The sequence below is a fragment of the Punica granatum genome, chromosome 1 (assembly GCF_007655135.1).
Source record: "Punica granatum isolate Tunisia-2019 chromosome 1, ASM765513v2, whole genome shotgun sequence".
Taxonomy (NCBI): domain Eukaryota; kingdom Viridiplantae; phylum Streptophyta; class Magnoliopsida; order Myrtales; family Lythraceae; genus Punica; species Punica granatum.
The window spans coordinates 27,094,849-27,109,103 of NC_045127.1; the positions used below are offsets into that span (position 1 = coordinate 27,094,849).

General features: G+C 51.7%; 2 protein-coding genes across 2 annotated transcripts in view; one reads left to right on the forward strand and one right to left on the reverse strand.

Moving 5' to 3' along the window:
• Positions 1-3,869: 3,869 nt before the first annotated feature.
• On the reverse strand, positions 3,870-5,408 carry LOC116204790. Its single transcript, XM_031537085.1, has one exon. It carries the CDS (start codon positions 5,406-5,408, stop codon positions 3,870-3,872), a length of 1,539 nt encoding a protein of 512 aa, XP_031392945.1.
• Positions 5,409-5,703: 295 nt separating this feature from the next.
• The window catches only part of LOC116204795 (uncharacterized protein KIAA1522-like), a 41,258-nt gene continuing 32,706 nt past the window's right edge, over positions 5,704-14,255 (forward strand). Inside the window, exon 1 of the mRNA XM_031537098.1 lies at positions 5,704-5,910. Coding sequence (XP_031392958.1) covers positions 5,704-5,910 — 207 coding nt within the window. The remainder of the gene's footprint in view (positions 5,911-14,255) is intronic.

The following is a 14,255-nucleotide window of genomic DNA, read 5'->3' on the forward strand; positions in this document are numbered from 1 at the left end:
TTTGATTTGGTCGGCGTATACCTGGCACAAGTGGCAGTGCTTGACGTGTTTGACGCAATCGGCTTCCATGGTGGACCAAAAGTAACCTAAACGCATGAGTTTCTTGGCAAGCATAAGCCCGCTCATGTGGGATCCGCAGCTCCCTTCGTGTATCTCTCCCATGAGACGTCGTGCCTCGACTTCGTCAACACACCGGAGTAGTGTGGCGTCGAAAGAACGGCGATAGAGAGTTTCTCCACTCAGGAAATAATGTGCTGCGAGTCGCCGAAGTGTTTTTCGATCACGACAGTTAGCGAATGTAGGGTATTGACCAGTTTGCAAGAAATGCTTAATGTCTTCGTACCATGGCTGCTCATCAATCGCTTCAATTGCATCGCAGTGAGCAGGGCCTTTGGCGATCTCGATCTCGAGTGGTTCAATGAGGTTTTCTTTCGTGATACTCGTGATATGGCACTAGCTTTTCGTCCTTCGTCTTCCATTGCCCCAGAGTCTGGAAGATTGTAAGCATAGAATCTCCGAACACTTCTAGCTCCTTCACCTTGAAGTCAATCGCCGCTTGCAGGCCAAGGATGCATGCCTCGTATTCGGCCACGTTGTTGGTGCAAGGAAAATCGACTTTTGCTGCAATTGGATAATAACGTCCGTCGGGGGATATCAGCACTGCGCCGATACCAGAACCGGTGGAATTCACTGCGCCGTCAAAATATATCTTCCATGCGAATTTGTTCTCCTCATTATCTACTTGGAGGATCCTTTCGTCTGGAAAATTAGAGTTGATTGGCGTATCGTCTTCGATTGGGAACTCCGCTAAGTGATCTGCAATTGCCTGCCCCTTAACTGATGTACGGGGCACATATTCAATGTCGTACTCCGTCAGCTGACATCGCCACTTTGAAATGTTCTTCATGGAAGATGGACTATCGAGCAAGTACTTCAGGGGATCCGCCTTTGACAATAAGCGGATAGTGTGGTAGAGCGTGTATGGTCGAAGTCTCTGCATAACCCATACTAGCGCGCAACATATCTTCTCAATCTCCGAGTAGTTAGACTCCCCTTCGGTAAACTTCTTGCTCAAATAATAAATGGCGTGTTCTACGCGCGTGGACTCGTCTTCCTGCCCTAACATGCATCCTAGGGATTGTCGGCGCACTGTCAAGTAAAGGATCAACGGACGATCTGGTGTCGGCGGAACTAGCACTGGTGGCTGAGCCAAGTATGCCTTGATAGCATCGAAGGCCTTCTGACATTCCCCGTCCTACTCAATTGCCGCATTTTTACGAAGCAGACGAAAGAGTGGTTGACATTTGTCTATCAGGTTTGCGATAAATCTTGCAATGTAGTTCAGCCGTCCCAAGAAACCTCGTACTTCGCAGGCCGTCGATGGCGGACGTAGCTCCTTGATTGCCTTCACCTTGTCCGGGTCAACCTCAATGCCTCGCTCACTGACCACAAATCCTAACAGTTTCCCTGACTTAGCGCCGAATGTGCACTTCGTCGGGTTGAGTCTGAGCTTGTACTTCTTGAGGCGGTCAAAAAGGCGCTTTAAATTAACCAGGTGGTCCTCTCCTTCTTTGGATTTGGCAATCATGTCGTCAACGTAGACCTCGATCTCTTTGTGCATCATGTCGTGGAATAGCGTGACCATCGCCCTCTGATATGTTGCCCTGGCATTTTTGAGGCCGAAGGGCATGACTCGGTAACAGAAAGTGCCCCACATTGTGATGAACGTCGTCTTGATCTTGTCCTCTTCGGCCATCCGAATCTGGTTATACCCGGAGAAGCCATCCATGAAGGAAAACAACGTGTGGCGTGCTGTGTTGTCGACTAAGACGTCAATGTGAGGCAGGGGGAAGTTATCTTTGGGGTTGGCTTTGTTGAGATCTCGGTAGTCGACGCAGACTCTAACTCTTCCATCCTTCTTCTCCACGGACATGATATTCGCTACCCACTCAGAATAATTGCAAACTTCCAAGAACCCTGCGTTGATCTGTTTGATAATCTCCTCTTTGATGAGGAGGAGAAGGCCAGCACATTGCCGCCGTAAGTGCTGTCGCTTGGGTGGAAACCTCTCTGTATCAAGCGGTAGGAAGTGCTTGACTATCGACGGATCTAAGCCCGGCATGTCAGCGTAGGACCAAGCAAAGACCTCTTGGTAGTCTTTTAGAAATTCGATCATCCTGGCTCGTTGTGTAGGGTCGAGACCCGTCCCAATCTTTAGGATGCGAGGTTCTTCTTCGGTACCCACATTGATCTCCTCTGTCGGCTCCACGGAAGTGAGTTGGCGGTTCTCAAGGCGGCGCAAACTCTCTTCTATCTCGGGCACTCGACCATCCTCGTGGAGTCCTTCCCCGAAGTATATGGGTCGGGACTCTTCAAGGAGTTCCTCGGATGGGTTTGAATCGATGCGTCGAAGACTCAGATTCGAGTGGAGCCTGGAGATTTAAATAAATTGTCTTAGAAAATTTAAAGTGCTGCGAATAAGTGAGAGAGAAAGAAAGAAGACGAGAGAGTTCTGAAAAATGCATGTAGGGATTTTATTAATGATGAGGGCGCAATGCCATAACAAGAATCCCTCTTCCGTCGTGTGGCTTATGGCTATGCCGACACGCGGGGAATAACAAATGATAGATGGCCTTACACATCGGCGATTACAGCCGAGTAAAGCGGGACTGAGGTCCAGTTGTTGAGTTCCTCATTTTCCTGCGCGAGGCGGATGTAAGCCCCTGGAGTTGTCTCCTCGGTGACGGCGCATATGTTTGGCAGGTCAACAGGTTCGCTGTCTGAATCCGAGGAGAGACCGTCAAGAGTACCTCCGATGATGTGTGGAGGCCCAGGAAAAAAGTAGGAGAGCGGCTGAACCGGGATGCCCCTGTTGATCTTCCCATAGCGTGCAGCGAGACGGTGAAGGTGCTTGCCCCTGCGGGCCTCAATAATCTCGTGACAGGAAGGGCGAAAACCGAGTCCCCTCCTGTTCTTGTACTCTTCGACCTCGATGGGGCGGTTGATCCCCTGCCCATGTGCTCCGAGTCCGGTGCCGGGAATATAATTGTGGCGCAGCAAAACCTTCCCCACCATGCGGTCAGCGTGGGTTAGACCGATCTCTCCGTAGTCTCGAATGAAGGAGATTGTTTCAAATGAATGGAAGGGGAGGTTTTGATCGTCCCCGATACTGATGTAGGGGACAGCTGTCTCCTTGTAAATGGCATAGTCCTCCTCACCCTTAACCGTGATAAGTCGATCTTCTGCGATGAATTTGATCCTTTGGTGTAGGGATGAAGGAACGGCGCCAGCTGCATGGATCCACGGTCTCCCGAGCAACAAGCTGAAAGCATTCGGAATGTCTAGGACTTGGAACGTAACAGCGAATGAGCAGGGACCCACCTCGATCACCAGGTCGATCTCTCCATTTACTTCCCTCCGCGAGCCGTCGAAGGCTCGAACCGCAGTCTTGCTCGGACGGATGCGGTTAAAGTCCACGTTCATCTGCTTCAGCGTGGAAACCGGCAAACATTGAGTGCCGAGCCATTGTCGATCATGACCCGACCGATGATAAAGTTATTGCACTTGCAGACAATGTGTAGTGCCCGCGAGTGTGCCCACCCTTCTGAGGGAAGTTCATCATCTAAGAATGAAATGTTGTTGGAGAAGATCGAACTGATAGTCTCTTCAATCCGCTCCGGAGCCATTTTTTTAGGGATTTGCGCTGCTGTCAGGACCCTCAGAAGCGCTTCACGATGTGGCTCTGAACCCAAGAGGAGGGCGAGTAACAAAATATGGGCCGGAGACTTGGCCATTTGCTCTTCCACCTTATACTCGCTCGCCTTAATTATCTTCATGAAGGCCTCAGCTTCTTCTTCAGTCACCTTCTTCTAGGGAATGGACGAGGCTTCCGGGGCGACTTCGGGCATTGCCAAGGCTTTCCCTTTGTTTGCGACCTTCGGATTTTCATAAACTCGACCCGAGCGCGTCACGCCCATGACGCTAAATTGACTCTCGAGGTTCCCAACACTTCCTTCGTAGGTCCACGGGACCTTGCTATCTTGATATGGCTCTCGTGCGGGGACTTCTATCACGAATGGGGCGGGCGTGGCATCGAACCCTGCGTACCCTACACCAGTTTCTGCAGGAACATATTCGATCACAAACGGGGCCGGTGCCTCCTGTCCGGTCTCGTACTCCCCTATAGCGCAAATACCGATCATGTTAATGCTAGGTCCCAAGCTTGACCCGTGATCGGGAAGAGGATTTGATTGCACGTTCGGGGGTTTGACGGCGTTGAACGTGAATTGCTTGTCATCAATCATCTGTTGGATCCTCTCCCGTAGTTTCCAACAATTGTCGATGGTGTGACCGAGTGCGCCCTGATAGTACTCGCAGCGCCGACTCTGATTTTGGATGGTTGGGTCGAAATCCGGGTTAGGTGCTATTGATCGGATCTTGTTACCAGCGAGGAGTTGCCGGTATATGTGGGAGAGTGGAGCCGGCAGAGGTGTGAACTGTTTACGCCCCGTTTGTGTTGCGATGCCCTGTTGGTCCTGCGGAGCCGGAGCCCGTTGCACCGGCTGAGGAGTTCTCGAAGTCGGGGGCCTACTTTGTTGAATCGAAGGAGGAGCAGGGGCATAATTATGGGCGTATTGCTGCGGGACCGGCGACGGAAAGGAAGCCGGCGGAGCGGAATAGTAAGCTTGCTGCGTTGGGGGTTGTTGTTGATAATGCACCGAAGGTGGGGCATACGCTTGAGTGGCCGGTGGTGCGGGCGTGTAGCTTATGGAATATTGTTGGGGGGCCTGGCGCCCTGAGTTGACAGCATTGACGGACGTGTCTTTCCCTCTTCTGTTTCCCGCTGTCCCGGTGGCGGCCCTCTTCGAGGACTCTCCTTCCTTTTTCTCGGCCAGACCTTCTATCTTGCCGAGCTTAATGCCGATGTCAAGCTTCTTTCCGGCGTCGATAAGGTTGGAGAATGAAGACGTGTGGGCCAACAAGTGCAGGTAGTAGGCCCCTTTAAGAGTGGAGTGGAATAATTGGATCTGATGTGCCTCACTGATCGGAGGGACGTGCTTCGCCGCTCTAGCCCGCCACTTCACTACATAACCCTCGAAGCCCTGGTCATCGGTCATCTCCATCGTGCTGAGCTCCAACAGAGTCGGGGGTGTCTCCGCACAGTACCTGTACTGGTCGATGAATTTGCTTGAGAGGTCTGCCCACATGGGAATATCCGCAGCTTTCAGTGACATGTACCAATCCAGAGTCGCTCCTGCCAAACTATCCTGGAACGTATGGATGACGAACTCTTCGTAGTCCCAGTACTGCAACATTTTTCCCCTGTAGTGACGGAGATGGTGACGAGGGTCGGTCGTGCCGTAGTACCTCTGGAATTCAGGCCCCTTAATCTTTGGGGGTAGCTGCATGCTTGGGAAAAGACTCCAATCGCCGTCGCTGGCATCGAGGCGGGAGCCGCCTGATTGTAGGGCTCGGATATTCTCTTCCAACTTCTTCAATCTATGTTCCTATTCAGTCCCCGTTTCCGGGAGAAAATTTGTGGGTGGAGCTCTAAGGGCCGCGTGGTTCGGCATGCCCGGTTCAGAGTAGGCTATATTTATGGGAGGTGGAGCTTGGTAAGAAAGGCCGATATGGGGTTGTGGAGCTTGGTACGGGGGAGGTTCAGTAGTGTGAGCAGGAGCCTGGGCAGTTGTAGGCAGGAATATGATCGGCGGTGGGACAGCGGAAGTCGGAGCTGGGACCGACACAGAGACCGGAACCGGGACTGATGTGGAGATCGGTGGAGGTACGAGCGTAGGTGGTTCCAACATTGTCGCTGAAGCAGGTGATGCTGGAAGATTGTTAACCGGATGGGCCGCCGACGCGTTCACTATCGTTGGGGCAGACGTATCTCCATTATCGGGGATGAAGGTCGGCTGGGCCCATGGGCTTGGATCGACCGCTGGCCCGTACCCAGAAGGTGGGGTGAAGCTCGAAGAAGCGCGATTTGGGCCTTTGAGTAGGGCCATGAGCTCGGCCATATTGGTGGCCATGGCGGCAGCCAGTTGATTGACCGTGCTCTCAAGTACTACAATACGTGCACGATCATCAGCTGCGGAAGATGACTGCCCTCCTGATTATGCCGGGTGTGGGCCCGAGGATATAGGTGGCGGAAGATGAGTCGGGGAAGCTCCCCGATGTGCTGGTGGCACCCCTGCAGGAGACACGTGTGGTGGTGGCGCATGCATAGTCGGTGCTTGAGAATGAATTGGGGTGATAGGCGTATCCTCCTCAAAGATAGCTAATTGATTTTCTTCTGCCATTCTTCGCTGGAAACGAGTGGGATATCGATGAGGTGCCGCCAGTTGTTAACACCTGGATTCCATAAGTGCGTGAGTTTAATGTAAGAAATTATCTCTAAAATAACATGCAAAGCAGTGAATAAAAGAAGAAATGCATGAGATGCATGAGATGCATGAATTTTCAAAAACTAATGCTGTCATTCATATTAACTCTGAATGGTTCAAAGTGCAATACAAATTTTGAAAAGATAGTCCTAAGTCGGTCTTCCAACGTGCCCGAGGTGCAAGCGACCGTCACCATGGAAAGCACCGGTGAGGGCCTGGTTGAGGTGTCTATCCTAGGATGTGCGTGGACCTACACGGGCCCTCTTCCTGGCCCTTTCCAAAGCAGCGTTCGCTTGCCCCAACTCCTGGTCACGCCTCTGGAGTTGGGCGCGGGTCTGGGCAAGTTCCTTCTGTAGTTGGTGCTGATCGCCCAGCTGCTCATTCTTCTCGGCGATCTCTCGGCGGAGGCGATCCCTTTCAGCCTTGAGATTGGCAAGCTCGGCTTGGATGGTCATGTCCGGTACCGGTGCCCCGGATGATGTGCTACTTTCTACCAGAGGGGAATCTGTGAAATCGTCATTCTCTGACGGACCCCATCGATAAAAGCAGAGGATATATTCCTCCGTGGCTTGAAAGTCCCGTTCATCTTGGGTCGGGTGCTCGGGGAAGTAAAGATGTTCGATGACAGTAGTCCGCCACGCGGTCATAACCCGTTCGATTTCACTTAGGCGATCTATGGACGTCTGGTCCTCCCGCCAAGTATGTTCAAACTCGGTTCGCGCCGTACCTTTGGGAACTGTCTGTAAGCCACCTAACTGCCTCACTACTCGCGCCGGAAAATAGGTGGTGGACCCCGCATGGCTCACGAGTGGTACTCTGTTAAAATCAGGACATTTAAGAGTCATGGGTCCGGGTGGCATCCACGCGGCGCGCCATTTAAAGCCCTTTGGTGCTATTTCGCGAAAAATTTTGATCCACTCGGAGACCTTGCGTTCCTCCACACACAACAGAGGTAGTAACCGCGAAATGATAGACTCCGAACGTGTGAAAACATAACCGGACGAACAAGGCCGAAGGGGTTTTGCATGGCTTTGGAGCCAAATTTGCAAAAGGATTGGGGACCCTCTCAACCTTCGATCGGTCTTTCTTGTAACGCGATCAAGGACCGTATGGTCTCGACCAACAGGCCACCTCGTATTCGCGGCCTCCAACCACTTGGAGGACAACGCTAGCTAAGGCTGCGTCAATGTGACCGGCCGAGCGAGGGAATAATAGAGTCCCGAAAATTAAGAATAAGATTGCATGACAAAAATTCTTTTGTAAAAGATCCCCTTGAACCTCGCGCGTTCGTATTTCAATAAAACGGAGTAGTTTCGCGGTGACTATCTCTGTGCCACCGGAATATGCAAGTTCGGCTTGTAGCTGAGACCTTTGCACCCCAAGTAGACGCGATACCAAAACAAGTCGGGTGGTGTGGAAGTTAGGTTCCACAATGCCGCGGGTGGCTGCAATTCTTCCGACGAGAGTGCGATATTCCTCAATGGTAGGTGTGAGCTCGGTCCCTTGGATGTTGAAAACGGCGTGGACTGGGTCCCAAAATGTCACCGCTGCTCCCAAGAAGTTTCAATCCACTCGGCACATGGCTAGCATTGGTATATTCCCAACAAAGGTACTGATGTAATCGCGGTTGACATGATGTAGATGAGCCCAGATGTGACTGATTTCCTCGAGTGGTGGCTGTCAGCACCCCATTTTGGCCCACCGGCTTCCCACAAGAGGATTTCCGACCGAGGCCCGGGACACTATTCATCACCCGGCAATCAGAGACAAGTAGGCGAGCATGGGGGGTCATGAGCAATAGGAGAAGAGCACGGTCTACTGAGAAAAGCGGAGGAAAGCCATCGGAAGAATGAACGAACAAGGAATCCCCGAAACGACGGAGCTGACACTGTGGCACTATTCATCATCGAGTCACCGAAGCACCGAAAGGTGCCCAATATGGGACTCCAAAAATCCCTCTCAGTGCCAAAGTGACCAATGACACGTTCGGGCGCATTTCCGGGACATCCTGCTTAAGCCGAGACACCCCGATCCCCCACGGACGCCTTTTCTGACAGAGCTCCCGGGGTTCGCCCCACTAACAAGCAAACGACCCTTCAAAACGGGCTTACAGGCATCCAGGGACCACCAGGGCCGGGGAACAAGCTTCAGACAACCTTCCGGAACTCGACTCGGTCTCCCGAGCTACGTTTCAGTGGGTACGAACGTCTCCCGGCGAACCTTCGGGGCATTTCCACGGAAAACAGAGATCGCAACGATTTTCGGGCACCTCACAACGATCCCCGAGCACTCAAGACATTCAGGCACACTGAGAAAACCCCGGTCAAAGTCCCTAGGTCTTCCCGGGCCAACGGTCCCCGACCGAGGAGGACGAGCCAACAATCACTCACGGGGCAAAAGGATCGCCAAAGCAAATGCAAGGATGCACAAAGGTCAATCGGGGATCGAGGGGCACTAAACTCCACTCCGAATGTTCAAACGAGGCAAAACCGACTCTCGAGGCGTCGAGTCGCCCGAACGTTCGTCCACACGACGCATGGCGATATTGGGCTCGTTCAAATTCTCGTAGTTCAAGCATTCCAAATCTTCAAATTAATTGGACATCGGAGGTCGGATGCAAGCTCAATCGGGTTTCAAGCATTTTCCGGCTTTTCTCTCAATCGAACGGGACCCACAGCTCAGCCAAGCCAAGCCACCAAGCCGCGGCTCAACCCCAAGCCACGGCTCAAACCCTCAAGCCGCGGCTCAGCCGCAATAAGCCACTGCTTGCCCCTATGGCCGGCGGCTCAAGCTTCCCCCCACCACAAAATTCAAATCTTCTTACGCCTCTTACACATCCATCACTTCCTCTTACACATCCATCACACCTATCACCCTCCTTTGCCTTCCCCTACACTCAACATGACATTTTCCCTCATCAATGCCCCTCTAATTTCGGCAGCCCCCTAAGCATGCCCTAACCCCACTTAACTTTGTTCATTGCATCATTAAGCTTCCCTTTATAAGTCCTTTCACCATTAAGCTTAATCACTTCTTCATTCTCACTCTCTCTCAAGCCAATCTCTCTCAAGAATCCTCTCAAGCTCCAGCCCTCTCCTTCATTTCCGTTCACCCCTTGCCAAGGCCGAAACCGGCCAAAACCGCCGGAAAACCACCCGGTATTCCGGTGACCACCCGACCCGACTTAAGCCAAAAATCACCAAACTCCCTAGCCTACATATTTTCCACCCCCTAAGTCCATTTCCGGGCTTGGATTTTCGATTTGAGGTCCCCAACATCCCGTTCCAGCCGTAAGAACGTTCGGGACCCCTAGTCGCGCGCACACGACCCTCCACGCATGCCATTTCTTCCCACGACTTCAGCGAGTCGTGCCATTACGTTCAAAGGGTTCCTCACAACCCTCACCCTCCCCCGTGAAGAGGTGGTCACGGTCCGAGGGCCGATCAACCGTGCACAACCGCCATTCACCCGTTTTTCTCAAACCGGGTTATCCTCATTATTACCGAGTTTTCTCTCACTTTTTCGGGTTCGTTCAGGCCTTGGCGAGCTTGGGTCTGCCCATGCTCGTGTAGATCCGCCTCTTAGGAGTCCAACGAACCCGACCTCGCACCGTGCCGTGACCGGAGCAAGCGTGCCGACTTGTTTTTCCACGACTGGCCGCGGCCGTCTTCTACCCGGGTCACCCATCCGTGACTTCAAGCCGAGTCTTGCGACTCCCACGGCCACTTCCCCGACTCTTTCCCTCGCACGACGAGGCTAGGTAACATCCCTCTACAACTTAGGGAAGTTAGGATCTTCGATGCTTGCTCATATGAGATGTTTATGTGGTTTAAACAAGTCGGATGCATGAAAGCTTGCCCTTTTCCTTCGGATCTACGTCCCCATGCATTTTTCATGCACGCACGTCCACCATGTCACGTTCACATGTCCATATGATGCTCGTGCCGTGAAGGGAAAGGGTTAGAATCGAGGTAGGGGAGACACTCAAGCCACGGGTAGACCATGGGAGCCCACGGCCTAGGTCCAAAGGAGGGGACCCGTGGGCTCTCTTGGTCCCTCCGGGGCTTGATCGGCCTCCTCTTCCCCGAAACTTGTCGGTTCTCGTATTATTATCATTGTTCGTTGCATGAGGTTTATTAGCATGGTGGGAATAGGCTTAGATCGGGACCGGAGAACCTCCCTTGACTCGTGTGAGCCAAGAGGACTCACGGCCATCCTTGGAGAATTATGGCCGAGAGTCCCCTTGGACCACACGGGTCTAAGGTGGTTTCCCCCTTTCCGAAATGAGCCGGTTCCCGCGTTTCTCGCTTTCCCGTCGATTTTTCTTTTGTTTTATTGAAATAGATTTCGTTCTTGAGTTTAAGCGTATTATGCATGTAAGACACGATCGGAATCGTCCCTCGGAATTGATTGTATCCATGTTTTTTTACATTGTTCCCGATGGCCATGTGATAACTAAATGATAAGTATGTCGGTCTTGGATAATTTCCTATCAAAAACCATAATAATTATATGAAATCACTACCAATGAATAATTTTCACAAAAGGGAAAATGGGACGAATCATTCCGCTAATTAAATCACTTGGACTAAATAATTGGGCTAATCAATCCTCAATTTGTAAACGCGTCGATGATTTACGGAACCACGAGAATGCCCTTTTCCATCAAAATTCACAATTTCAAAATACCGAGACACGTGACACGAATGGAATTAATGTCTAGTGAGTACTCACGTGCCGTGACTCGGGTCCGGGCCCAATTTGAGGCGGCCCGAGTCGGGGCACGAGAGTCCTCCTTAGACTCTTTCGTATGACGCGATCTCCAATCTATACCCGAACATTGCAATTTTATCATCCAAGGGCATAGTCGTCATTCCGCGATTCACCGATACCCTAGGCGCTAGGAAGTCGAAAACACCCTCGATCTATGGATGGGAAGGGGCAACCCGTCCGGGTGCGAGTCTCATTCGCACGGCCCATTCCGTCCATTTTCGATGTTTCTATTTTCCTATTGTAGATTCGGTGGGGAACATTTTATTTCAGTTATAAAACACAAAGAAACGGACTAATCATACATCCGGCCTAATCAAACACTAGGTAATGGATAAATGATAGTCCATAAAACAAGTTTGGCATACACATGTAATTGGCTTGGAACCTTATCCTAGCCCGCCTTCTATGTTTGCCTAGGTTAGATGCATTGTTTGCCAATCAACCACGGGTAATAACTGATTCAATCACGTACATTCGGCCTAATACACAATTCGTTTGTATTCACTGACACTTGTCAGTTGTTGTCAGTTGCTTTCTGTATTATGTCAGTTATATCAGTTTTCTTCTGTTTTATTCTTGCTTTCGATGATTTATTGCGGTTCGGGCCCGAACCCATAGGTCACGTGTTACATGGGGTCCAACGCCCCAAATCACCGAACACGAGGTCCAACGACTCTTAACTCACCGAGCGCGTGCAACCCGAGTGCGGAATGGGATCTATCCTCGATTCACCGTCACACTCCGAATACGGCCTATGTGGAAAGCGGATTTGGATTGAGCGCGTGAAACGTGTCTAGATATCACCCGGGAGCTCGATCGATCCAACGGTTACAGTGGAAACAAGTCGTTTTTCTGCAAACCGTTGGTTCGATCGGACCCGACCCCCGGCTCTTCGAGCCCGCGTTGCCTTAATTCGTTTACCGGTCATTCAAAACACACGGTGAGCCGGAGCGGAATATTGGCCCAATGCAAACCGATCGGGATCCATTTACTTATTCAGTTGTACTTTGTAATTATTCGAGAGAATATTGCGAGGATTTTATTTGTATAATCATTCACTTGTAAGGATCCCCGATTGGTGGGCGAGAGGTCCGAGTGTCGAATCGGTCGAGTTGGTCTATTATTACCAAGAGATGAGTAAGCTCAAATACTCGCGGTCTCGGTTTGCGCAGGGAATCGACCATCACGGTCCGATGAACTGTAACGCTAAGATAGTGAACCGATTCCTCGATGCACAAGCCTACTCATCTTTCGGACTCTTGGCCTAACTTGATCACTTCAATGAATTTACGGTGTCAAAACGGGAGAGTCGAGCGCAACTCTAAATCACGCGGTAAATAAACAAAATGGCAAGCCTAGCAAGCTAAAGTACCAAAAGGGCGTGCGGGATATAGGCCCGCACGTAATAGAACCCCCGAATTCGGAATTTCCGGTTCCGTACGACCATTGCCTTAGAATTTAGGTGTACCCCGTACCCCTAGACCCGGGTAACTTGCCGGCCCTCGACCTTCGGGTCTTAAAATGGCAGGTGGTGACTCCTTCTCACGTGCGTCCGTCGCGCGTCCATGGGAAGGTGGACACTCCCAAGCCGCTTTTGCTTAGGCGCGCGCATGCGTGCCCCGACGAGATGAAATTCGGGTGCGCACAGCTTGGCGACTCCGCTGGGGACATCTAGAGGGTTCGGGCTTAATCCCGTTTGCTTGCTTGCTTGTTTATTTACCGCTTTCCGCCTTTCCCGCTTATTTATTTTACGCACTTTTATTTTCCGCACATGCATTGCACATCATACTAGCTTCTTAGGTACCTTGTCCGACATCCCACGGGCACCAATATAGGAAGCTAGGTTAGTCAGAGGTTCCGAGTAAGGGAACGGATCGAGTCGGCTATGCCACCGAACCGGCCCCCAAAGATCCTCGCTCGATTTCAAGGAATTCACACCCTTGAGTCGGGAGCCCCCATCCCTAGTTAGTGGTTCTCCCAGTAGCACCGAAAACCATGCATACACAGGGACCGTCATGCTGGACCAATTTTACCTCCATGCCGTCAACCGACCCAAAGTCGAGTCCTTGAGTCGGCCTGTAGTTTTTTTTTAGGACGGGCATTTTTGTTGTAAGAAAGAGCGATGTATACTGGAAAGAACACAACTATAGTTTATCTTTCCACACTGCATACATCCTTTCGAAAAAGACTTAGGACATTACATTGATTTAATTCTAAAAGCGTTAAGCCGGCATCTCCTCCATCTAGGTAAGGATGGACCACCTGGCTCCCGGTCTTAGGCTCGAAGCAATCACGCCGCCAAGGCAAGACATCATGCGCATCTGGAGGACTCTCCGGCCGGTGGACCACGCATTCATCCAGGACATCATCGGAGATGTGGTCATGCTCACCGAGACTCCGGTAGACTGGATCTTCTTGAGGACTGCCACCGAATTTTGGGATCCCGAGCGCGCAGTATTCAACTTCCAGGGGACAGAGTTAGCTCCTACGATCGAGGAGTACACAACTCATCCAGAGGCCCACACCCACGACCCAAGGCATATTCAGACCCAACCCGTTCACAACCGTCCAGGGTCAACTCTCCACTCTTCTCCCATACCCGCTCAAGATATCCACGAGGAGCTTCATCAGAGGTGGGATCAAGGCATCAGGATTGCGTGGCTCTCTGATTGGACACTCCTCCGCGCAATGACGCCTACTACGGCTTCCTATCAGCGCGATGCTTGCCATGGATTCCTGCTCTTGGTCTTTGGCACCCTCCTGTTCCCGTACTCGCCGAACCTCATCGACGGGGCTATAGCCCAAGTCGTCCTCCAAGCGGTGGGAGGCCATAGTTATGTGGAGGCTTTGTTAGCCGAGATCGTTCGGTCTCTTGACTATGTTAGGGAGGTTCGGTGCGGAAGGATGAGAGGATCCCCGCACTTACTACAGATTTGGCTTCTAGCTCATATCCGCCCGTTCTGCTCGTCACATCCGTTCTCCTACATCGCCGACGAGCGCTCGCTGATCGAACGCTTGGCGCCAGTCATCCCACCTCCCGAGCACAGCTTCTCGGAATGGAGGCGCTTTTGGCGCGAGCTGACGCCCTCACGGTTC